Source organism: Carassius carassius, chromosome 26 (genome assembly GCF_963082965.1).
Source record: "Carassius carassius chromosome 26, fCarCar2.1, whole genome shotgun sequence".
NCBI classification, from domain to species: Eukaryota; Metazoa; Chordata; class Actinopteri; order Cypriniformes; family Cyprinidae; genus Carassius; species Carassius carassius.
The window spans coordinates 10,311,159-10,338,834 of NC_081780.1; the positions used below are offsets into that span (position 1 = coordinate 10,311,159).

The 27,676-nt window shown below is 38.2% G+C and overlaps 1 protein-coding gene across 1 annotated transcript in view; it reads left to right on the top strand.

Moving 5' to 3' along the window:
- exoc4 (exocyst complex component 4) overlaps positions 1-27,676 on the top strand; it is a 123,933-nt gene that overhangs the window by 83,223 nt on the left and 13,034 nt on the right. Inside the window, exons 12-15 of the mRNA XM_059511116.1 lie at positions 13,299-13,435; positions 18,859-19,014; positions 20,135-20,313; positions 26,936-27,077. Coding sequence (XP_059367099.1) covers positions 13,299-13,435; positions 18,859-19,014; positions 20,135-20,313; positions 26,936-27,077 — 614 coding nt within the window. The remainder of the gene's footprint in view (positions 1-13,298; positions 13,436-18,858; positions 19,015-20,134; positions 20,314-26,935; positions 27,078-27,676) is intronic.

Consider the following 27,676-nt stretch of genomic DNA (forward strand, 5'->3'; position numbering starts at 1 on the left):
GCTTGAGTTATTTGAATGTCTTCCCGCTCTCTGAATCCATGATCTGGTCAATTAACCTCACGAGAAGCTCTCTTTGCAAATATACGAGAGCAAGAATGCACTTGTGCCGAGTGTAATGAGTTTAGCGCTCTGTTATAACTCAGATGAGAGCCATTATGGGCCCCCTTACTCTTTAAACTGAGACCTGTCATCTCAAGTTGTGTGTCATGTGTGTACATCTTAGCATTGCTTTCATTTTGAGAACAGTGGCGGTTCATTACTTAGGGGAAGGCACCAAAAGCTCACAGCCATTTGTTTACGATTATGATTTCTCCTTAACGAGGACTGCGGCATCTTGCTAATTACCCTGCTGGGCTAATGAGTGACTCTCTGGATAGCAGGGGCTCCATAAAATGTTCTTTTGTTTGGGATTTTTTCCCCTTTATAATTACCTTCGATCAAAAAGCAGTTTTGCTCCTGACAGCTTGCGTGGCACGTCCCTTCCTGGCCTTTTGCTTTGTACTGTTGTAGAACCGTTTCCTGGGTCGTGGTCTGTGTGTGTTAGAGAGAACGAGAGAGTGTGCTCTTCAGAGGCACTTTAATGAAGCCCTTCATGAAGAACTGTATTAGAGTGTGAAGTTGTTTGTGTTCTCACAGACTTTGCAAAGTGCCTGTTGATTTTGAACTTCACAGAGGAAAGAAAATCGGCACAGCATTCGGAAAGCATTGGCTTCGCATCCTTGTTCTTCAGGGGCCAAAATGAACATTTGCCAAGCACCAAATGCGGGTAAAATTTGGCTTTAGTGAGTAAATAAAATTTTACTCACCAAATGGCCTGTTATATTTCAAGAAAGTTAAATAGTTTTAAATGTGAAGCTCACAAAGAATGCATTATACGTTTAATACAGTAAAAACAGTGATATTGTAAAATAGTAATACAATTTCAATGAACCGTTTTTAAGTTTTCTGTTTTAACATGCATTTAATACATCCCATTGAGCCCAACATTAGCATATATTCACCTAGAACAGGTGTAAAGCAAGACTGAAGAGCAGCAGAGTTTCCTCGATGTCTGTACGTTTCTGACATCAAAATACATGGAAAAGTCAGCTTCAGCTTCATTTCTGAAGTTATTTTAGGAGTACGATCCTAAAGTTTAGTTTTCCAGCTCCCAGTGTTCAATGCAGTGTATTGAGAAAGTACAAGAATAAAATTGACCCTCCTCTCAGATTGAACAGCCATCCATCCTGTGAGCAGCCATGAAGTTGAGTGAGGCTTCTCTCCAGATTGTCTATTGCCTCTGTGATGCATTGTAGACCAAATGGAGAAGGCAAATGGTGCTTAAAGTAGTGCTCTCCTGTGGTCACGGAAATGATGACAGAGAGATGTGGGTGTGTGTTTATGGGTGCATGTCAGTGTATTCCAGGTGCCATGGCTCGGATGTTACAGCAGGTGTTTTATGAGAAATCAGCCTGGGAGAAGTGGAGCATTGATCCGTGGGGAAAGGGGGTTTTCTTTTAGTTTCACAACATTAAATATACTGCTCTTTGCCATCAGGAACCTTGTTAACACACACACATTAACACCCACTCCCATTTACTTACAGTACTGCAAAGGAAAAACTCTCAGGACAGATTTTATGTCTGTTGTTGTCAGCATTTTTAAAGCTGACCAATTTTGCCATAACCCAGTGTCACCTTTCCTTCTATAAACTTGTCCCCTAAACTTTATTTTGTTGGACAATCACCGTAATCAGGGTAGGCATTAATATATAATAATAAACCATAAAATCATATGTAATGTGTAATTGTATTTTGTATAACTATATGCATTTATAAATAACATTTCATTTAAATATTGTGTGTGTGTGTGTGTTTTAATAATACTGAAAAATAATGTTTTTATGCAAATTTCATCCCTGTTTTGAAAACACATTTTGTTTTGAAAACATGTTTTCTATGTTGAAAAATTAACTTTAAGGTAGAATAACATTTTAACAGATTGTTCTTATATTAATCACATGCTTGTTTTCATTTGTTTAAAATTAAATACAGATGACACAACACGACCATTTACTGATTATTTGGAAAAGGTTGTTTTTCAAAGGCTAATCTTAATGGAGAGTAGACATTTAGTTTAATTGTTAAACTTAATTAAAAACAATGCAGTTTTTTTCTGTGTGTAATGAAAATTTGGAGAATGGTTTCTTGGCACATATTAGAATGGACAGCTGTGTGCTCTGGCAAAGAGAATTGTTACTGCATTAGCATTAGCAGTTGCAATTTCGAGCACGGGCTTGTTTAAATACAGACAGCCCCTGCTATCAGTGCTCCTGTGTCGGAAGTTGGAGTTGGCTGTAATCACTTTGTCTAGTATGATAGCAAGGCCAGTGATATCAGAAGTCCTGGCTATCCATGCTCTGCCTGCCCTAAGCCTTAAAGTCCTCTCCAGTTCTTTCTCTCTGCTGATCTGTTTCACTGATGCTATCTGCAGGTCCTGGGCCCACTGATTGATTTATTTCATTAGAAATGTTTTGAGGGGGTCACTGTGCAGCATGTTTGGAGATTGGCTCTATTAATCTTCCCCACCACAGGATCTACAGTGCTGCTTACAGGGGCCGCATGTCCAGACACCTTGAGAATCAAGAATGCACTTGGTTTTAGCTGATGTTAGTGAAAAGTGGCCAAAATATTGAGAATTGGTACTTAGTTAAAGTTTACATTATTCATTCACACTAACAAATGCAAATGTAATTATATTTTGTAATGATCAGTATTGTTATTGTTAACTAAAACACTTATATATATATATAGAAGTTATATAAGTTATATATAAGTTATATATATATAAATGATTTTTAAAATAACACTGGTAATTTATATACATTCATATATTCTATAAGTGTAATATAAAAATATTTCCAAATATTTTTGGAAAGTTCTAAAAAGTTTTGACATCGTAAATACCAAAATGTTTGTTTTCTAGGAATCTACAGATATCCAGCATTATTTTCAGCAAGTCTTTTCAGTTAAAGCAGATCTCAGTATAGGTGTTTTTGGCCGGAATTCATGGTTGGAGCTATAATGTAGTCAGAATATTCGCAGCTGTGTTTTATTCACAAGTCTGTTTTTAGAGACGTGATTTACTGTCTGTCTGTGCCATTCAGTCAAAGCTCATTGTGAAATGTGGACTTGAGCTGCCACCAGTGCTTTGCTAATGAAGCTGACCTTTTTAATCACACTGTATTCACTGTCAACATACACACACACACATCCCTACACATCACTCTAGAGTTGAACTAATGAGAGTGACCTTTTTGTTTATAGGGTCTGTGTTGTGTGGGGGTGTATATTTGGTCTGTGTGTGTGTGCGATATCATTTGATTGGCATCCTGTAGTGTTCGGCTCTGTTAGAGGAGCACAGCTCAAAGATGGCATGGGCCTTTATTAGGGACTTCTCATCACTGCAGAAACCAAAACAGACAGGTCTGGGTGGCATTGTCTAGACATTGTTTAAGTCTGCAGGAACTATTCTCTGTATAGAGACACCAAGATCATACCAGTATCTAAATGATGGCCTGCCAGTTACTCTGATTTTGTCTGGAATTTATTTCCATGTTTTTGTTTTGTTTCAGGAAATATTTTAAAGCTGATATTAAAGGTCTCTCACAACCACAGACACCAGGATCACAGCAAGATCCAAATGTTGGCCCACATATCACCCTGATTTTGTCTGGATTTTTTTTTGTTTTTTTTTTCAGTTTAGTTTAGCTTAAGAAATTTTTTAAGTAGGGATGGGCATTTTTGGCATTTTCTCATTTCAATTGTCATTGTAATACAGCAATTTAAAAAAATAAATGAAATAGGAATAGCTGCCTGCATGAGCTGTAACTTTACAACTTGTATCTGCACAAAAGGATGCAAATACCTGTGAACTTTAAGTTACGCCGCTCCCGCCGTGATGCTTTTCATGACAATGCACAAAAACACGGACAAGGAAAGCAGACAATTTACTATAGATATCACATTATATAAGGTTCTAAATATAATGCTGTTTATGAAATGCCAGTGATGTGTATAGCATGAGAGAGAGAGAGAGAGGGCGAGCTCCCACCATGATGTGCTTTCATAACAACGCACTGAAACACAGGCAAGGAATTTACTATAGTCTAGACTTCTATAAAGTTCTCATTATAATGCTGTTTATGGCAGATTTGTGCTATATTTTCATCTACATTATCAAGTGATTCCTGATATTTTCTTCAAATTTAATTGAAGTATGCCTACTGTTGAACAAATATGACAAAAAAGCACTGCTGCGTTATTAAAATATCAGTTTAAAAAAAAGGGAAAAAAAAGAAACATTTAAAAAGCAATATGACCATCTCAGATAACTAATATCGGGCATTGCATTTGAGCATGAAACTAAACACTGGTAATGTTAATAAATGTTAATATCCCAACCAATCCTATATTAGATTAATCAGATATGTATGTACCTATAAACCAGACATCACCACATGACTTCGGAGCTATGCTTCTCTCTCTTTTCACTTCTATAGCCTACTTTGGATGCTTTGCATGCACGTTGCCGCCCAAAGTGCTGCTATAACCAATGAGAAAAAAAAAGAAAAAAACGTTCACGATTATTGTTTTCATGATTGATCATCACTGTCACTGCTGAGTAGGCTTACTCGAGCACTCGATCTCTGTTCCAACCCCAAATTTATGCTATTTTATTTTACAGATAGAATGGGATTGGAAAATCTTTTTAAAACCGATGCAGAAGGATCTCTCCATTAAGAAAACTTTTTTTCTTCACGGGTCACAGATGCATATAATGCTTCTAAATGGAGAATCCCTGTCACTGGCTCCATTGCCATTCAAGCCAGAAAAATTGTGAAAGTTAATCAGAAGTCATAGAATAATTTAGCATTTATGGAATTTTTGATTTCCAACAGTTTTGTTAATATGCTATATAAGTATTTAGAGTCATTTTTCCGTGATGGCAATACATCATTTTCACAACCCCTTCTAACTTCTTTTCGTGACCTGCAGTTTGAGAACCTCCAATTTAATGTTTTGGTCAGACGACTTGAGACCTGAACTAGATTTATGTGGCAAATTCATGTTATTATTTCAAAAGACTACAGTCCTTTCAATTCAACTGATGGAATTTATCAAGATTCGTCTGACAGTGATGCAGTGTGCACTCTCTCTTGTGTCCTTTAGGGCACAGTCACCTCCTCCTGTTTTTTTCTTTTCTGTCGTTACCTCAGAAACTCCTCTTTTCTGACTTGGGTTCCTCCCTCAGGCCAGCTTTAGTCTTTTGGGCTTCGACTGCACCAGAGTGGCCTGCTGACTGTGTTTCTCCACCTGTGGGCCGAAAAAACAATCCCTCCTCTCGCCAATGATCTTCCCCATCGACTCCAGCCTGACCTTGGGCTAAACCCCTACCTAAACAGGAATTGTGGAAGAGACTGACAACGGTTATCACCAACTGCAGCCTGAATTCGGACTTTGGCTTTATTTTAGTTTACATGTACGAGGGGTTTAACTCTGGAGAAGTGAAGCTAATCTTTGCCTGTGGAACTAAAACAACGGAAAAGTGGCCAAAAATGTTGTCAGTCCTTGCTGCATTAAAGCATGCCAAGTTCTGGATTGAGGCCTACAGTAACTTGAGCTGAATTTGAAGAGAACTGCTCTTTTAAGTCATTTTAATATATTTCCACATAATTCCAGTACACCGGGGTTTTTCTGCAGGGTGTGTGTGTGCATATGTGTGTACACAAACATCCGTTCCATAATGATAATGTGTATATCATTGCCTTCTGTTTGTTCCCCACACCATTAGCCCCATATGGCTTTATTTCAGGGGGTGTATGTGAGCCTAGAGAACTAAACATAAAGTTGACATCTCAGAGCTGGTACATTTATGATGGATTTATTTGTGGGCCTATATTATTATGCTGAAGTAAGACTTTGAAAAACTCCGGAAAAGAAAGAAAAAGTCAGTAAGCGAAGTTTGGAGGTGCAAGGTTAGAGGTGTATACACAAGAACAAAATTTTTTACTTGCCTAAAGTCATGTTCTGTTAAAATCTATGGTATTTTGGCACAAATTCATCCTTGATTTGATTAGAAGCTTTAGATGAAGTCAATATACATGCACACACCCATAAACACACACCTTAGATTGACCCTTGGCGAAGTTGAATGTGTATTTACATTTGGATTGAACACTGTTGAGATCATTTATTTAGTAATCAGTTCTCCTCCAGAGATGGAGACCCGGTGTACCTTTATTTAAATAATTTCTAATAAAACAGACGCAATCCTTTGCCAGCGGATTTACAGCAGGAAATGTAGTCCTGGTGCTATTATGCTGCTCGGTTTGCTTCGCTGCTCGAGCCTGTCACTCACACAACTCGCTTTAGAAGAAATAACAGACTTACATTTAGTTGTTACACATGTCATAGGTTTTTGCCTGTGTGTTTGGCCTGTACTTCATCCCTGTCAATTTACATTTACATTTATTCATTTAGCAGACACTTTTATCCAAAGAGACTTACAAATGAGGACAGTGGAAGCAATCAAAACCAACAAAAAGAGCAATGATATATAAGTGCTATAACAAGTCTCAGTTAGCTTAACGCAGTACACGTAGCAAGGGCTTTTAAGTAATATAATAAATAAAAAGAAAACAGATCGAATAGAAAAAGAATAGAGCAAGCTAGTGTTAGAGGTCTTATATATATATATATATATATATATATATATATATATATATATATATACACACACACACACACACACACACATAATTACATAATAAATGAAAAAAAATAGAATATAAAAAGATTAGAAAGGTAGTTAGATTTGTTTTATTTTTTTTTAAATAGAATTGGGCTTTCATTGTCTGAAATAAAATCTTATTTTGTTCTCATGTAGGTTTGGAATGACATGAAATTGAATAAATAGTGACAAGATTTTATTTTTATGTAAACTAACCCTTTAAACAAGGCATTACACACACACACACAACAGGAGAAGCAAAATCCTGCATCTGCATCTATTCACACAGATGTGTTGTGGTGGTGTTGCGGTTGAGTAGTAGGGTCATGTTGGCACGTGTGTGCATGTCTGTGGGTCTCAGTGGTGTACGGTCACACTGACAATGATGAATGAACTGTCGCACCGCTGCCCTTCTCATGCATTACACTCCTTTCCCCTGGAGAGGCTTGTGTGTTTCTGCATGCGTTTTCATGCTTCTAATGTCATAAGAAATTGCTCTACCATATAAATTTACTATGAAATCTGTAAAGGTTTGTGGGTATGCACACCATGTAGAAATGTTTATATTTTTAACCCGCTGGTATGGGATGTTTTAGGTGTGTGTGTGTGTGTGTGTGTCTGTTGTGGTGTAATTGAAGTGCCGGAACGGTTCAGGTTAAATGCTCTGAACTCTGTGCTATAGGGTTAGAACTGGAATAATGGAGAAAACCCATGGCCCGTGAACCTCCTCTAAACACACACAGCCTCATCTCAACATCTGTCCACCAGCCTGTCATCCATTCTGAACAGGAAAACCCAGAAACGTTTACATTGTGATCTCTAGGCCTAGAAATGTAATGGAAATTAATATGATTTTAAAAATGGAAAAACGATGGATTTTATACAGGTGTATATATATTTATATATTCTTTTTAATAATATATTTGTGCTTGATATTTAATTTTAGCTAAGAATTCTGTGAAAGTTAATTACCCACTTCATTCATTTTTTATTAATAAATTAAATATATATATATAATATTTCATATGATCTAGAAATACTCTGACATCACAATTATGTGCATATGCTAAATATTATCTAAATTATACTGTATGTGTAATACATGTTCAGTTTAATCAATTAAATCTTTTACTTATTCTGTATGTAAAGCAAGAAGATTTTCAGTAAAGAATGTAAGTTTGTCCCAAAGGTGTGTGAACCCCATACTCTAGTAGCTTATTGGAACTGTATAGACATCTTTGCTCACGCTGCAAGTTTTTCCGTCAAAATTTTACTCAATTAAAAGTATCTGGTCAAAAGCTTTCCTCATTTATTTGAAAGTACAAAAAAAAATCAAACTGGCTGATTATATCAAGAGACATTGGGAATGTTCTCATTAAAGTAACTTTAATGCAGAAACTGTGTAAAGCAGCTTTAACCACAGTTTCGTCAATGTCGTGAATAATTCTGGTTATAGTTATTTAAAGCCTGTTCACTGTTCACTTTTTTTTGTGTGTTATTTTAAATGAAAGTTAAGTGAAGTTCACAGGAATGTGATTTCACTTGTTAGTTCATTAAGTCAGGCAAACATGGTTTGGTCCTAAAAACAAAACGCGTTCTTGTATTAGGACAACTTTAACTTTTTTATCCATTTCAAATGTTGACTACTGTCTCTCTCTCTCTCTCTCTCTCTCTCTCTCTCTCTCTCTCTCTCTCTCTCTCTCTCTCTCTCTCTCTCTCTCTCTCTCTCTCTCTCTCTCTCTCTCTCTGTCTCTCTCTCTCTCTCTCTATATATATATATATATAGCCATTAAAAAGAGCTCTGCCATTGCTGTTGTGTCTCACAGTTCTACTTAGCATTTCACGAGAGAGCGTGTGTATGTGTGGTGTGATTTGTATGTATATACACACACTCAGGCCTCTGAGTGTCACTAAGCATGTGTGTTAAGTTCTCTCTCCGCTCCACTGCATGTTGTGTTTCCCTCTCATGGACGTTCACCAGTTGAGCCCCTCTGCACGCTGAGCATTCATTATTATGACTCTCTTCATTTTTACTGCTCTAAACCTTCTGCCATTAGCAGACACTCCCTCCAGCAGCTCTGCTCATTTTAAACACCTCTGTACAAAAAAGCTGCAAATCAAGGCTGACATGGCTGGACATACTCCAATAAGAATTCAAAGGTGCTCTGTAGTGTGAGCAGACTAAGAATGGGTCAGGAGATGTAGAATTTCCGGCAACACATCCTAAACCTCCCATGGCACAGTGTGACATTTAAGTAGAAGGGAAGGATTTTACTTGCGATGAGATGAGAGAACCTCTGCTGGTTTGATTTTTTCTCTAAAGCTCTTGCCGTCTGTTTTGCTTGTGAGGCTTCTATCCATCCTTCAGCTTTATTTTCCTCTCCTTCTCCCTTTCTCACTCTTTCTCTCTCTCTCTCTGGAGCTTGATTACTTTTTAATGATTTCTGGGGCTAAGACGAATGAGTGTGTTAAATGAGGAGAATTAGACATGTGCCGCAGAGCGTTGGGGCATTTGTTACTTGAATAATGGAGCTTAGAGACTTTGTTTACTGGGAAATATTGAGTTTTACAAATGAGACGGGGAGAGAGCAAATATTGCAGCTTTCAGTATGATATTTCTCTGGTCAGTCTCTGTAGCTTTTATTAGGTGCTGGGCAGTATATCGGAAATGTATGATCTATTCAATATTATGTTTCTTATATAAAATGAACCAAGATCATAAACATTGACTTTGATTTTATTGCACTTTTTTCATTTGGCTTTAGACATTCCTAAAGGCCACAACAAATTCACAATCGCTTCTCAATTGCTCCTTTTGTCATGACCGGTCACAACTAAATGAGATCACAAAGACTGACTATCTATTTAAAACTTTTTGAATTTGAAGATCTGGGTAAATTTAACTTGTTTTTTCTTCTGGGATACACATAACTATCTACTGTAGCCTCTGAAGGGCAGTACTAATAATGTACACATATCCATATTGCAACTAAGATGGATCTCAAAATCATACAGTCATTGTTTAAAAGGGTTCAAATACACAAAAATACTGGAAAACAAAAGAATTGGGGGGACATGTAGGATTTTCTAAACAGAAAATCAGGCAGTTTAATTGTTCAGAACAAACACGGGACTCATGAAAAACTAAACTAAACAACAACAACAACAAAAAACAGCTGTGGATCATTCAGGTGAGAACACAGTATTAATAATCAAGGTGATGTAAACTTTTGAATGAGGTCATTTTTATAAAATCAACTATTATTTTCTCTTGTGGGTGAGTACAAAATAAACAAAATGCATTTTGTATGATCCCTCTTATTTTGGTAAAATAGTTTACGTTTTGCAGATTCTGAAAAGGGGATGTAAACTTTTGACCTCATCTGTATCTATTCATCTACCTGTCTCTGTCTGTCTGTTTGTCCATCGGTCCATCCATCCATCTGTCCAAAATATTTATATCAAATACCATCAAATTGATGAAAAATATGGAAATAAATTTGTATATGATAGTTTAAAAAAAAGAAGAAAGAATATGAAAAGTAAACACACAAATACATGCATACAATTTACAAATAATTTCTCCATTTATGTGAATAATTGATAAGTATATATATATATACTGTACCGAACTGTACCAAATATATATATATATATATATATTCGGTACAGTTCGTTATGTGCTATGTTTATGGAAAAACTATACTTTCTAATAAAAAAAGAAGAATATTCTATCCAACTACAAGCAACAGCACAAATAAATATAAGATACAAACAATAAACAGCCATTTTCTGTTTGTTTTCTTTTTTTAGGCAGGTCTAGCATAAGTTTTTAGGTACAGAAATTGAATAAAGTAATCAAATGTAAAACCACATTGCATATTGGACTGTATAAATTAAATATTATTCTTTATTAAAGTTATCAAAGCTTTTTAATCAAGAGCAGTGAGTGATTTCTTTGTTGTTGCTGTTCGATTAAAATAAGACTGTCATTTTAAGAGAATGCACTGATACAGCAGACCTGCGTTCAGCCGGCTATGTCTGCTGTAGGCAGAGCTGGGTAGATTACTTATAAATTGTAATCAGTTACTGATTACAGATTACATGACAAAATTTGTAGTCAGTAATATAATCTCTTAGATTACACATTTTTGGTAACGTAATCTGATTACTTTTGGATTACATTTGTGCTAACCCTTATTTGATAGCACATATATTGAATTAGCCTAATCTTGTACTATTTTGAAATTATAAAGAAAAAATTTATTCCACAAAATTTATTTCATTCACCAACAAGAGCCACAATTGCTTCTTTTTCAAGTGCAATGTGTGGACAGTTAATATTTACAATATACTAACACTAATGTATACCTCGCTGTTAGTGTTTGCTAGTAACACTGAATAAAACTTATAATTAATTACTTATAATTAAGTACATTTATAAAACAGCTACACTACAAAAAACAATATTGAAAAACATGAAATTCACAGCAATATCACTGCTAGGTTAAATATTTAATCTAATAAAACACTAGAATTGCATATGAATGTATCAATGAAAAATAAAAAAGCTACATTGCAAACATGAATTTTGAAAAAGAAAAAAAAAAGGAAATTTAGGAGAATCAATGAATTGTGAACAATTTATTACCATTGTGTAAATAAAATGTAATCATGTAATCCATAAAAAAGTAACTGTAGTCTGATTACAAGTATTTTAAAAAGTAGTTTACTCTAATTACAAGTACTTGAGTTTTGGAATCTGATTACGTAATCCAGATTACATGTAATCTGTTACTACCCATCTCTGGCTGTTGGATACTTCCCAAGACGGGCATTTTAACAAGATATTTGTGTGAATTTGTCCATTTAAACACAATACATCAGAGAGAGCTTATATTTGCGCGCGTTCTGAGGCACAAATGCACAAATCTTCTCACTGCGCGCGTGAGCTCGCGTCCTTTGGCTCTTAAATGTTTAAACTGACAGAGCTTAAATTAGTTATACATGTTAACGTGTGCTGTTCAGGTCTCATCTGTGCGCGCGCGCTTTCAGCACCCAGGTGATGACAGAATATTCCAGCATTCTGCAATCACATTGGACAAGAGTGAATGGTTTGTCCAGGTTTTTTTTTTCCTCATCGCTATTGTTGTAATGTCTGGGAATCCAGAATGCGCATCCATCAACAGAAACATTTATTAGTTGAACCCAGTTTGTTTTACGTGCTAACCATATTACAGATGCTTTATCAGATTTAAGTTGAACTGCGGTCCCAGCGCGTGCCGAACCGTGTGGGGTGAACCGAACGGTTCGGATTCTTTTCAGCAAACCGTGCCATCCCTAATAGATATAGATATATATATATATACACTCAATTACTATGTAAATGTTGAAATATTTTGATATGTATGTTCTACGCTCATTTCTCAGTAGCCATGCCAATCTTTTCCAGACACCCATTCACTCACATAATCGAACACTCTATGGCATTGATGGACTTGTTCCAGTGTGACCAGGGGCACAGCTTTGAAGGCTAGTGTTCCCCTGCTGAGTCGTTTCTCCCTCATCCCCCTCGGTTCTCTGCTAGAAAACTCAACGGGCCAGGGCCACGGATCATTACCTCGCTCTCTGCCCCTGGGCTCAGGCAGGGGGCACAAACAGCAGGCATTGATATGTGTATTATCAGATTGTATGTCAAATGTGTAGCAATGTGCTAATAAGAACAAACTACTCGGGGCACTCACTGCTGCCCCCTGCTGGGCGGGATGGGTCACAATGTGCTTGGATTGGGTTAGGGCTGAGTCCAATTAAACAGACAGTTTGTGCCAATGCCACAAGGAAGTTATGGTTCGGTGCACTAGGCAGCAACGTTGCCAATGCCATGCTAACGTTCGCTGTCACTTTCAGTCAGTCGCTGCTGGCATTAGAAACACAGCCAAATGTTGGTAGCTGTGCTAAGACTCATGGCTCTTTTGTTTTGGCCCTTCATAGTGTTTAAAATGTGGCCTTTTTTGTGCCTTGTTCTAGGAGAAAGTTATTCTGCTATTAGAGTCATTAGCTTTGATGGCAAGGTAAAACTGTTAAATGGTAGGGAGGGCTGAGGAAGTGCTTGAAGGATGTGGACGAGTGGAGGTTTGTCATTGCCACACATTTAAAATAATATCCATGGTCATATGTTTCTGTATCGTCATGCTTCATTTATTACAGAAGGGTTGTCTGGATCTGACAGGTGAATGGAGGGTTTTGATCGTGTTTGTTTTTCGGGCTATTTGACGTGTTTGCTCAAAAGCGAGCAAATGAGTAGATAGTCTGCAACATTTTGTAGTCTATCACGGTCCTTTATAGAGGGCGTCTGGACGGGTCATTCTTAAACTCAACCCTGACCTCAGACCAGAACCTCCCCCGCACCTTAACAACAGTGACATTTACAGTCTCTAAGGCAATCATCTGATCCTGAGAAACGAATAGAAGTGATGCCCTGACTTCAGAGTGTATCGTATTGAGTGTGTGTTTGTTTGTGTTTTCAGAGCACTGTGGTTGTTGAGAAGTCCATTCAGGATCTAATGAGTTTGATGCAGGACCTCAGTGCGTACTCCAACCAGTTCCTGGAGATGGTCTGTGACAAGCTCAAGGAGTACAAAGAGATCTGCAATTCTGCATACAGGTAATAATACTTTGATACACAAAAATGAATGTGAGTGTGTTATTGCATTCAGTGTGATTTAATATAAAGAACGTGTACTGCAACATAATGGCAGTAAATATCTTGTTGTCAAAATGGGCTGCATGCAAAAAGAACATAAAATGTGACCAGTGTAGTCTGATTCTTGAACTAATGACTCTAATGAAGTGGTTCTGGGTGAATCAAAAACAGCATGAGAGTGTAGACCGATTCAGGAATGACTCTTAATAGCCGGTTCTTGTAATGTAAAGTGCAAAAAAGATTTGTTTGAATTAATCTGACAGATGGAGCATTTCTCTCTAATGCTAATTAATTTTATTAAGAGCATAATCTAAAATCAATAAATTACATAATGCCTCAGATCATTAATTATTCTCCATTAAAATAGTTAGAAATGTCTTTAAGATGAAGGAAAATCTGTCTACTACTGGATTTTCGGAAACATTAGATGATCTCATTGGTTTACTCATGTGTTTAAGTGAAGTGTGTGTGTTTCCCTCACATATGTGTAAGTCAGCAGGGGTCTGAACTGAGCTCAATCATGGATAGAAAGTGCAGAAGCAGCCGTTTCCTCGCACAATAATCACATGCTACCAATCTGTCTCTCTCTTTGTCTCCTTCTCTGTCTTTCTTTTGTTCTCTCCCTCGTTCTCATCCATAAGATGAGTGAAACGCACTGCATTACGTTCTACATGATCTGTTTAATCAATCTGCACGTCGCAGACAATAACAGTTCATTCATCCGCGGCCTCGTCTGCCTTTCTGTATCATCCGAACTCTTCTGCAGGACCGTGTTCAGCTGTCATCCAGTGCACACTTTTAATGGCCCGCTTATGCAATATTGAAGACATTTATCTGAACTTATGGTTAATTTTCATATTTTGGCATTTTTGAGATGTGAAGTGAAATGGAGCTTGTCCAATTCCTGAGCCAATCATACACTTTGTTCTTATTTTAGCTACGTACGCAGCGTTTCATCACAATTTATGATTACTTCCATTTACAAGTCATTAACAACATCATTATATAGTACTTAACGAAACACTAGATAATGAACGTTTACGAGTGTGAAAATAAATTCCATAGTATTTTAGCTATTGCATTGTACATTAACTTGAACTTAGGATCTGAGGAAGATGATATAACATGTCAGGCCAGTGTTAAGCATGTTTTCAGTCACATTGAACTCTGGAGCTAATATAATATAATATAATATAATATAATATAATATAATATAATATAATATAATATAATATAATATAATATAATATAATATAATATAATATAATATAATATAATATAATATAATATAATATGTAAGATTATTTATATTTGTGTACATTTTAGAATTTAATATATATATATATATATATATATATATAAAACATAACATTTATTAACAGTAAAAAATGTACAAATGTTTAATGGTTATAATTAAATGAACTTATAAATATTAAATATATTACAAATATAAAATATGTAAAAGTTTTTATTGAAAATTAAAATGTTATTCAGAAGGAGGATTATAATAATGTGTCAGACCAGCGTTTAGCACATTATGAACCATGCAGGTTCAAATCTAGCTTGCAAAATGTTTTTGTTTACATAATATATGTGTGTGTACTGTGTATATTTATTATGCATATATAAAGACACACACATACAGCATATATTTTGAAAATAGTTACATTTATTAACTTGTATTTATTGATATTCATATAAATTATATCATTTTTTTAATATATGAACGAAACATATTTTTTCTTAAATATATACATGCTTGTGTGCATATTTATATATACAGAATAAATATACACAGTACACACACACACACACACACACACATTATGTAAACAAAAACTTTTATTTTGGATGTGATTAATCGTTTTACAGTATGAGGGGCCTTGCAAGACTTAATTCATTCTGGCACTCTCACACACTTCCATTCTCCTTTCACATACATATATTCTTGCTTTCACACACTTACATTCTCCTTTCAGATACATATATTATTGCTTTCACACACTTTCATTCTCCTTTCAGATACATATATTCTTGCTTTCACACACTTTCATTCTTCTTACACATGCATACATTTCTACTCTTACACACACATACATTCTCCTTTCATATGCATATATTTTTGCTTTCACACTCATACATTCTCCTTACACATACATATATTTCTACTCTCACACACATACACTTTCTTTTCTCATACATATACACACATACATATATAGATGTATGTAAGAGAAGAATGTGTGTATGTGCGAGAGAGAGAGAGTATAGTGGAAACTGAAGGCGTTTAGTTGAAACGGAAGGCAGGTTAGGCGCGAACAGGCTCACCGTGACAGGTCTTGATCAGCAAGGCTGAGGCAGATGAGGCAGCCACAGAAGTATTTCAGCAAGCTATCTTGGTTTTTAAAAAATAAATAAATATTATTATTGTGAAAACTTTACATGGCCTCATACTTTGAGCGAGTTGTGATTGAGGACGCGAGCTCAGCCTCAGTCGTGTTGCCAGATAGACGAATTATAAGCGTACAAGGTTTTTTTTTTTTTCATTTAATTTAGGAAGTTAATTAAGTGGGATGTTGCAAGTTAGGGACAGCGATATCTTTAAATAACTCAAGACTCATTGCGGTTTTTTTTTTTTTCAGATTTTCATTTACTTATTTAAATTATTTTTTTCAGTTGCAGCTCTGCGTGCACTCAGTGCTAGACTAGTGTTCTATAAGCGCCACCTGCTGTCAGAGATTGAATTAGCAATTTTCATTAGAAAGAGCTTTATTGCCAAGTGTTTACACACAGAAGATATTTCGTCAGGAGCTTCCAGTACAGAAAGTACAAACATAGTGCAGACACACATATAATTAAGGAAATAAAACTAATAATAATAAATAGTAATAATAAAATATTCATTAAGCCAATCTGATGTTTTTGTTTTGTGCACTAGCTTCATGTTGCATATATTTTTTTGTTTGTTTATTTGCTCAAGGTTAGTATGGCCAGTAAAAGAGCAAAATAAACATTTAATACATGTAAAAAAGAAAAAAAAAAGAAGAAGAACTAAATAAATTGGCAACGAGAATGGGAATCGGCTCATTTGATTGTAAAATAAATAAAATCCTGATCAGTGCATCCTTAACTGGAATAGTTAGGCCTACCTGAAAGACCCGAAAAAGCATGGTTTATTTATTTGTGCAAAATGGTTATTATTTATTATAATACAATGTTACAGTCAACAATGAAAACAATAAGTCTTATTGATTGATTGATTGATTGTGGCAAGTCCTGTGAAAATTTTGCCAGGACAAGTAAAAAATAAATAAACCACTGGCCGAACCGGACCAGTTGAAAATGTCTTTAGCGTTAAGCCCTGTTAATACGATCAAAATCAGTGTCTTAGTACTTGTACACAGATCTTTAGAACACGTTGATACATAATGATATGTTAAAAATAAAAACTTAAAATATGTACTTGAAAAGAAAACAGGATGACTTTGAATAGCATAACTGTAAAATTGTGAGGAAGAGCTGAGCAGGTCTTGCACATGGATTTCCTGTTCTGAGAGTGATGGATACCAAAAAAGGTAGATATATATGTAAAAGGAGAATGCATGTGTGTGAAAGCAAAAAAAAAGTATGTATGTGTAAGGAGAATGTATGTGTGTAAAGCAAGAATATATGTGTGACGAGTGGGGCGGGGCCGAGGGACATGGGAGCGAGGCCGGGGGAGTGATTGGAGATGAACAACACCTGTTCGTCCCACCGGTCTCGAGGCCCATGGAGGAGATGGAAGGATATAAAACTGGAGCGACGACAGTGAAGGACGAGAGAGGACCAGGCCTGGGCTTTTAGTTGTGTTTTGGTTTTTATTTTATGCGCACCAGTCGTCCGTGAGGGGCTGGTGCGCTGTTTTGTGTTTATTTTGTTATTAAAATGTTTTTGATTGTCCGCCGGTTCCCGCCTCCTTCTTCCGGATGAATATGAAGGTTGATATCGTTACAGTGGTGCCGTAACCCGGGAGAAGGAGGGACGCGCTGCTGAAGATCCCTCGCCGCTGTGGTGAATCCGCGGTGCCATCGAGCTGGCGAGGAGTGTGCCGCCATGGACGCTCGAGGCGGTGGACTGGAGCGAGTTGCCGGGGACGGGCGAGCTCGCTACCGGCCGCCCACGATGTGGAGAGACGGCTGCCGTCCGTGAGGGAGCGGAGGAGTCAGCGCCGTTCGCCAGGTGGCCGGAGCCTGCTGCCATCCGCCGGAACGGGGAGGAGCAGGGAACAGGGGACTCCTGCCGGCTGCCCAAAACCGGAGGAGCCGTCGCCGTCCACCGGGCGGCGGAGGAGTGTCGTGCCGTCCGCCGAGGGCCGTCCAGTGCCACCGCCAGGCACCGCGGAGGAGATCGCCCAGCTGGTGGAGGGCCGAGCAGCGGTGCGTCTGGGAACCGGAATTTTTTTTTTTTTTTTTTTTTTTCCTCTCTCCCCTCTCTCGTCTCTGTCGCTCCTCCTTCCATCTCCTTTTCTCTCGCCTCGCCTGTCCTACCCCCGGGTTCCCGCAGGTCCCCGGGAGCGGCCCCCCCGGAGGGAGGGGGGGGGGGGGAGTAGAGCGCAGTCTCGGGAGTACCCCCCGGCCTGCGAGGGGCGATGGGGGTATATGACGAGTGGGGCGGGGCCGAGGGACATGGGAGCGAGGCCGGGGGAGTGATTGGAGATGAACTACACCTGTTCGTCCCACCGGTCTCGAGGCCCATGGAGGAGATGGAAGGATATAAAACTGGAGCGACGACAGTGAAGGACGAGAGAGGACCAGGCCTGGGCTTTTAGTTGTGTTTTGGTTTTTATTTTATGCGCACCAGTCGTCCGTGAGGGGCTGGTGCGCTGTTTTGTGTTTATTTTGTTATTAAAATGTTTTTGATTGTCCGCCGGTTCCCGCCTCCTTCTTCCGGATGAATATGAAGGTTGATATCGTTACAATATGTATGTGAAAGGAGAATGTAAGTGTGTGAGAGAGAGTAGAAATGTACTGTATGTGTAAGGAGAGTGTATGTGTGTGAGAGTAGAAATGTATGTACGTGAATGGAGAATGTATGTGTGTGAGAGTGCCAGAATGAATTATGGCTTATATGGCCCCCCATATTACAGCACTAATATATATATTATATATATATATATATATATATATATATATATATATATATATATATATATATATATATATATATATATATATAATTATTTCCTTTTTGGCACTTCATATGTTATGTTATGTTATGTTATGTTATGTCATTCTCTTTATTTTCTCTGTTCCCAAAGTTTAGTCCTGAAGTGGTTTTAAGTCTGGTGTGTGTTGGGGTGTGTGTGTGTGTGTGTGTGTGTGTGTGGGTGTGGGTGTGTGTTGAAGGGGTATCGTACAATGCGAGGAGAAGCTGACCATTAGCGCGTCCTGGGCTAAAGATGAAGACATCAGCCGCCTGCTGCAGTCTCTGCCCAACTGGGCCAGCATGACCCAACCCAGACAGCTCCGACAGAAGAGGGAAGAGGAAGAGGACTTCACACGGTGAGAGCACACGCTAATACACACATACATACTACAAATACACACTGTCCCCAATGTGAGCTCACCACACAGATTCATCACAGAGCACACAGTATGTACAAACACACTCACACAACTCCTATCAGCTCACATCCGAGCAGGTTAACACATAGCCAGAGACGCCGTGGGACATTTGCTGTGTAACACCGATCCACAGGCCTCTACGTCCTATAAAGAGATCAATAAATACACTTATGTACTCAACTTCAGAAATTGCATTTGGGCTTTCTGTCTTCGTTGAAAATGAAGGTTATTTTTAGCTGTTTGACACAGACAAAGCATTTTGGTATTCTGCTTGTGTGCTGTGTTACAGAGGATGAAATCTGGCCCTTATAGCCTCCGCAGACATCTTTGAACAACAACAAATACAACTTCAGGCAATCACACTATCTGCCGGAACATTCCAGCATCCCAAACACACACACAATTCTGTTTTCAATTGACTTGCTCGCTCTATCTCCCTCCCTTTCTGCCTTTTCCTCTCAAGTGCACACTTGAATTAAAGAAGACACAAGTATGAGGAAAACTTTGATTGGACGAGAGGGAGGGGTGCCTTCGTTTTTATCAAAATTGCCCTCAAAGTGTTCGCCCGTCGGTTTGGATGTGCCATGGCCTGCAATTGTACAATAAATAAATGAACTGGTTATGTGGGACAGAAAAATCCAATCTAGCCGACCTGTTGAAGCTAAGCGCAGACAGCGAGTGGGAGGCTTTTATCATATAAATGACCCTGACAGTTTCATCAGCTAAAGAGGGATTACGGCACATGTATGGCAATCCTATACAGAGCGATAAAAGCTTGTTAAAAAGTCCTCCATTCAATAGACGCTGCATTTTATCTTAAGGAATTTCACAGTGCTCAGAAATGAGCTGCGTGGATTTTTTTTTCTCCCACATTCATCACAGACCTGTAGAGGAGGTCAAAGAAAATACTGACTTTATAGATTTGCTTGAGCATCATTTATCTGAATGTGCCTGTGAAGCTCAGCATCAGCTGCTGCTGTGGTTATGAGAAGGAGAGTAAGGGAAAGCATGCGTTAAAACACAAAAGTTCATTATTTCTTCCTTCTGTCTCTCACAGGGCTGCATTTGCCAAGGAGTCGGAGGTTCTGACGGGGAATCTGGGTGATAAGCTGATTCCTCAGAATGAGATTCTGAGGGACGTCAGTGATCTGAAGGCCCTCGCTAACTTGCAGGAGAGCATGGAGTGGCTTGCCACTCGCCTCAGGGGTTTCTTCAGCAACCTGCCCCAGAGCTCCAGTGAGTGTGTGTGTGTGTGTGTGTGTGTTTATGGTTTGGCTGGAGGTTTGTCCAGTGATGAAAGTGTGTCACAATTTTTTGTGAGTCAAAATGTTTTCAACAGTTTGGTAAGTGATCATTTGAACTGAAAAATTAACTTGATTTTGTGTATCTGGTATATGGTATGTGCACTTTTTAAAACAAATAAAAAAATTATAAATAGTAATAATAACATATTTTATTAATTAAGTAGTAAGTTTTTCCTTGATCCTTGAGCTGACTGAGTATTTCCAGTACAATGTTATTAGTATTTATTTATTTTTTTATTTTATTTAAAAAAGTTATATTAAATGATATTTTAACATTTTAAATATTTTAATATATATATATATATATATAGTACAGACCAAAAGTTTGGACACACCTTCTCATTCAAAGAGTTTTCTTTATTTTCATGACTATGAAAATTGTAGATTCACACTGAAGGCATCAAGGGCTATTTGACCAAGAAGGAGAGTGATGGGGTGCTGCGCCAGATGACCTGGCCTCCACAGTCACCGGACCTGAACCCAATCGAGATGGTTTAGGGGTGAGCTGGACCGCAGACTGAAGGCAAAAGGGCCAACAAGTGCTAAGCATCTCTCGGGGAACTCCTTCAAGACTGTTGGAAGACCATTTCAGGCGACTACCTCTTGAAGCTCATCAAGAGAATGCCAAGAGTGTGCAAAGCAGTAATCAAATCAAAAGGTGGCTACTTTGAAGAACCTAGAATATGACATATTTTCAGTTGTTTCACACTTTTTTGTTATGTATATAATTCCATATATAATTCCACATGTGCTCATTCATAGTTTTGATGCCTTCAGTGTGACTCTACAATTTTCATAGTCATGAAAATAAAGAAAACTCTTTGAATGAGGTGTGTCCAAACTTTTGGTCTGTACTGTGTATATATATATATATATACACGTTGTTACAGTGACTTGAGAATATTCAGTTTCAAGACTTCAGTGAAACTTCAGCTCTGCATTTCTAACGTCACTTCGCCCACATCAGTGAAACTTCACACAATACCGTCAGAATTTCCTCCACTTCTTTCACTAAAATCTGTAAATATGCTATTTTAAAACTATTGTTACTTCAGTTTTTTGGGTGAAGACTGCTTCGAAGCGACTCGCATCCAGAGCAGATAAAAATTCAATAAAAGCGCGGTGGAGGATGTGGTGTAATTACCATTAGTTCTGTGCAGAAGCCGTAATGGAGTGTTTTATCATGGTGGGACAGCTTCAGCATTGTTCATTATTTAGTGTTTGCTGAGCTGATGGGACCGTCGCCGACGGAAACCCTTATCTCTGTAACCCCCCCCTTAAATTGGATTTTATATTATGGAGCCAGTCAGGTATGAACAAGTCATTTTCTCCTGTCTTGTCTTGCAGACTAATACACGTTTGCTAGTGTAATGTGGGGGAGATTAAACAGCGTCTCACCACCAGAGACTGAGCTTTGAAGTGGTTCGAGTGAAGAGAGTTCCTAGACAGAGAGAGAAAGAGCTCTTTTGCCCTTGTCTTTTTAAAACGAAGGCCCATCGCGGTCAGGAAGAGACATCCTTCATGCACCTGTGACCACCCTGATGTGGCGTTTGTGCACTAGAAGTATTCCACAAAGAATGTACGGTGGTTTGTCAGACAGACAGAGAGACCTTGTCCTTGTTTCAGTGAGTGCTCAATCACCGTCTCTCCAGTCTATGCAAAAACAAACACTCGGACCTCCGCGATAAGATGCGTGTGATAATCCTGCTCTTCAGCATCATGGTGTTGAATCTTAATGTAATCGAAATTTGATTTGGCACTAGGATACGTTCTTCAGTCTTGGGCCTGCTGTTTGGGTAGAAATCGATGGGCTTTGATTGGTCATGAAGACACTGAGGGTTTGCGTCTCATTGCCCATCTGGGATACTTTTCGTAGCATGGAATCCTGCTCAAATTTATCTGTGGCCTAATTTTCTCAGGCTAGCTCCTATTTGTCCTCCCTTGTGTGTGTCTATCAGGGCTTTTTTTCTTAATGCTGTTTGTATTTTTCACTCTCTGAGTGTTCAGACTTTCATGCGCTCAAGATGCTACTTGAATGGATACAGTACATTCAGATGAAATATTAGAGAAGCTGTCTTAGTGTATGCGAATGCTGTTAATTAAAAACTGAATATAGCAACAGTTCACAGATAATGCAGCATTTCCATTTAAAGTCTCTTAAACTGGTGCAAAATAAAAAGTATGAGCCACTATGGCTCTTTTGCTAAAGGTAATGTATTACTTGGATAAACACTTTGTGCTAGCAAATGGTGGTAAATGCCTTATGTCAGACACTTCTTGAAGGTAAAAGTGGCTAAACATTTTGATAACAGGCTTTTACTCCGGCCTTTCAGAAAGAATTTGAGATGCTATGAGATGATGTTATTAATTATTTGTTTACATTACTTTCTTTGGTTCAGTCACATTTATTCAGCACACGTTCTCTTCGTAGTTTACATATAACCTTACTTATACTGAAAAAAATATTTTTGGCATTTTGCTTTTATTAGGATAGGATAGTGTAGAGTAGACAGAATGCAAAGTGGGAAAGAGAGAAGGGGGTGGGATCAGGAAATTTCCTCGAACCGGGATTCAAACTCTGGACACCTGCAACATAATGCCATTATGTTCTTGTGACCATTGCACTTATGCCTTAGAACAAGACCTTTTACCAACTTATACCCACCTTGGCTAGACAAACAAAACACAAAACTCTTAAGTCTGTTGTCAAAACAACCCTCTGCCTTTCACATGCTTCAAAATCCATCTTCTTATAGCTCTCAGGAGAATATTGCAGAACAGACGCAGCGCTTTGAGCATTTATAGCCTTCAGTGCCAAAGAAAAAGTCTTGGGTCAAACGTTCTGTTGGTTTTTGGAGTTTTTAAAGTACCTTTATCGCCAACAGTAAAGGTCTGCTTTCCATCTATTAGCATAATGTGTGTGGATGCACACAGGCACACTTTAATTTCTGGAATAGTTTTAACCGAAGGCACCACTTGTTTTTCTGTTCTTTCTCCCTCCTCTCAAGTCCTATCCTGAAGGCTTAACCGGCAAGTCGTAGTGCTGACGCAGTGAGGTCAAAGGTCGCCAGCAGACAGAGCTCGGCTCTCCCCATGCAGATGTCACCGCTGTTACTGCAGCCGAATAATTAACGCTCTCAGCCAATCACATGCATCATTCATGAGCCTTCTGTCTCTCTCCTTCTCCCTCCGCTGCCGCAGAGGTCAGATATCTTGTTTATTAGAGCGCGGTGTTTAACAGCCGGTGGGAGGTGTGCAGCGAGATGATGCAGTTTTTCAACAGCAGTTTTTGGGCTGAGCCGCTGTTCTTAAACTTCACCCTGACAGCCAGTGGGACGTAGTCGTAAAGAAGGGTATCAGCAAATGATGGATCTCCGCTTTCTCGCTCTCTCTCTGTCTTTATGAGTGCCACCCTCTCACAGATGGCATCGAACAGACGCTTAGGCGAGATAGGATTTGAAAATAATTGGATGAGCCCAACACACGCACACAGACTCACATCTACGCAAGCACACAACCTCTGATACAAGAAATTTAAAAGCCTATAAGTTAAAGGAAGACAGAAGAAGACATTCAGTGAATCTGTTTGTGTCTCTAGATTGGCCGCCTCATGTGGCGCAGCCTTGATCATACCGTCACAACAGGGCGAGCTCAGAGGCGATGGACAGCAGGCCCCATCTCTCTCTCGCGCCCCCAGTGGGGGGTCTGGGGCAGGGGGTCCTGGCACACACAGACTTTCAGTGGAGCAGCCATTCTTTACCACATGCCGCTGCACTCAGTCGTTCACTGACAGTTGGCGTGTGTATACATGAGCACACATGTGTTAATAAACACACAACTTGACAAACAGCTTTACACATGGATAGAATTCACACCAACTGCATAATGCAAACATGCAGGTTAATTGGCGTGCAGCATTGGCAGCCTTTGGATTTGCAGTACACTCTGGATGTCTGGATCATGCTGTTTCACTAAAATGATGAACTGGTTTAAATAAACAGCATTTTTTAGTTTGCACCCCAACTGGTAGAACAGTTTTACTTTGGCTGACTGTGCAGAAGCAGATAATGATTAAAAGCTTCATAGATAGCTGTGAAGTAGTTTGTATTAGCTTTGTTTGAAAATGGCATTGAAAATTATTAAATATTATAAATAACATATTATATAAATAATATATTAAAATAAATGTTATGTACATACTTTATTAAGATATTAAATTCAACAAATAGTACACTCAAAAATTTTAATTCTTTAAACATAAAATTATAGTAATTTAGAATATGTTAGTGAAGTACTAGAAGGTTGTTTGCCCTGCTTGCTCTATTTCAAGTCTTTCAAAGCCATATGATAGTTTTGTTTAGTTCTGTAAAGAACTTATAAGTAGAGCTGTGCAAATAATCAAAATACACTTTTGATTTCAATTTCGGCCTCCAACGATTATGATAATTCAATAATCAAGATTGAACTAATATTGTGCTCCATTCCACCCCCTTCACAAACTTCTCGTCACATAAAGATGTGCTTGATTTATTAAAGTTAATTGGATTTATTTGTGTTTTTTAAGAGTGCAAAAGAGAACTTAAACTGAACTTCCTTTTATCTTATAGTGTGTGCCTAAACGGTCAAATACACGTAAAGATGCGTGCTTGGTGATTGTTCAGGTAAACCATCGTCGCAAACAGTTGAGAATGAAAATGCATGCGTAACAGTAAATTGGATCCGTGTATCTCTTAAAGTGATAACAGGCTGATATTCCTGCTGCCAACTGTGTTTAATATTAATCAAACAACAAAAGACAAAGAAAATCACTCTGCTCTTGACTAAAGGACTTTTATAGCAGCTTTGATCAGAAAAAAAAAGTTTAGTTCTTACAGTGAAGACCTTGCCGTTTTATGTTTACATTTGATTATTCAATTTAATAGGCATTAGCTGAATACTTCATTTGCATAAAAAAACTTAAAGCGCTATTTTTTTAATTTGTATCCTCTTTTAATTGTATTATCCTTTGCGTTTTTGTTTTTATTGTATCACTCACTGTTGAATTATTGTTCAGTCATTTTTGAGAACTTTTAATTTTTACCTTAAGACTTACCCTGGTATTCTGCTGTGGCATTGAGAATTGTGAAATTTAGCTGGTATCTAATATGTAGATGTAGTAGCAACCTTATTTACAGAAAATATATATTCAGTAAATATACCGGTATCGTTAAATAAATCTTTGGTCATGTGGCCCACTCATAATTGTGTTAAATAATCATGATTACACTAATAGAAATAATTATAAAATAATCAAGCAGGCCTACTCGTAAACTTCATCACCTCATTCTTGAACACAATGCTTCTACATATCCAACCTTGATTATGAGACACACAAGAACCAATGTCATTTGGTGTCATTAGCATCTTGACACACAGTATCTCCATCTGCCTTTATTGTAAGGAAAAGATCAGCAAAAACATCTCCTTTTGTGTTCCACATAAGGTCATACAGGTTATATGAATGTGAGTAAATTAGTGTAGAACTCTTTGGGAAAAATATAATTACTGATTTGGTCCTCGGTTTGAATTACCCTGGCAAATAGGACTGTTTGCTTGTTACAATGGCTTGACAGTTTTGTTATTCATGGGAGGTCACATATGGGGAATTGTCTGCGCTCTTTGGAATAACGTATCAGTCCTCAATGACCCAGTGCCTCTAATCTACCCCTTGGTCATCACTGCTATATTTGCACTTCTTGTCTTCAAGCGTTTTTAATCATTCCATGCCAAACACACTCTTATCTCCTACAAACCTTATTTCTAATAAGAGTTATAGACAGACAGTAATTAACTACCGAATGAACACACACATATGCAAGTGCTGCGGCACTTTTCATGTCTTTTGACTGTGGTCTGTGCGTATATATAATTGCTCAATGGCAGTGGCCATTCTCCTGAACAAACACAAGGGACCCAGAGCCACTACGTGAGCAAACCAGCATCCATCAGCACAGCAAACACGTCCCCACACAAATACTTCTCTACATACCGTGAGATTTGTGTGTGTGAGCGAAAGTGACCTTCAGAAGTGCAGAGACATGCTGCAGAGAGTTACAGGAAGTCAGTGTCCATCATCTCTCGTGCCTCATTGATCACTTAGTGTCCCACACACACACGCTTTTCCATTTGATAGTCATCCTGCGACCATATGTGTGCTTGCATCTCATTGACTACACTTAAAAAAAAAATGTTTTTTTGAAAAAGTAAATAAACATTCTTAGAGTATGTTTATGAGAACATACTATTTAGGTCTTTCTACATGAAAAATTCATGTTTAATTCAATGTGTTACTTATGAATTTATGCTAGGTGTTTCTAAATTATGCAAGTGATTAAACAAATATTACACGGCCAAAATATGTTGACACCAGAACACCATACCTACATGTGCTTGGTAAATCTGTTGGCATTACCTATTAGGAAGTCTGAGAAGTATTCCCACATGGTGTTGGTATACTGGCTATAAATGTGTTTTGCTTTATGGCTCAGACTCTCTTTTTATATTCTTTTGTCTAGGTGTATCCCCAGGCTCAGATGCTCAGCTGAACAGCGAGAACGTCCGCAATCGAGAGCAGATCCTTCAGACTTTGACTGACCTCTCCAGATCCTTCCAGGACATCGCTGACCGCTGCCTTCTGGTGCTTCATCTGGAGATCAGGTTGGTCTGACCACTTCATCTCAATCTGAAAGAAGGACTCCATGCTCAAGTCTTAAGATATCTTCATACAAACAACAACTTAAATGCTGCAGACCATCATCTCTATTAGAATTAAATGGGCTGTAATTTAAAATCTTCCTAAGAGTTTGCCCGGCCCAAAAGAGCACCAATGGGTCATTCACTCTGCTGCCCTCCTCCACAGACCCTCCCTCCTGCTCGCCTGATTATTCTCTGATATCATTTAGCTTATGTGATCCTGTTTATGATTTGGAAACAATAACTTGCGGCTCCCATGCTACGCGTTATTGACTTTTTCCATCAAGCAAATTTCCCCTGACAGTGCTTGAGGGTAAATTAAGCTATAAGAGAAGGTAAGAAGAAGAGGATGTAGGCTTTATGGTTTGGTAGCGGGTGGCTTCGCTTAAAGCTTTTCTAATGCTGAATGAGAAAGAGGAGGTTTATTGCAGGGCTGTTGGAGGCCATTATGGAAACCTCTCCATCTCACCTTCTCTCTCTTTCTGTCTCAAGAATGCTCTTTGTGCACCTATACGCAGGTTTATTAGTCCATGAACACTTCACAGATTGCACCCCCCCCCCCC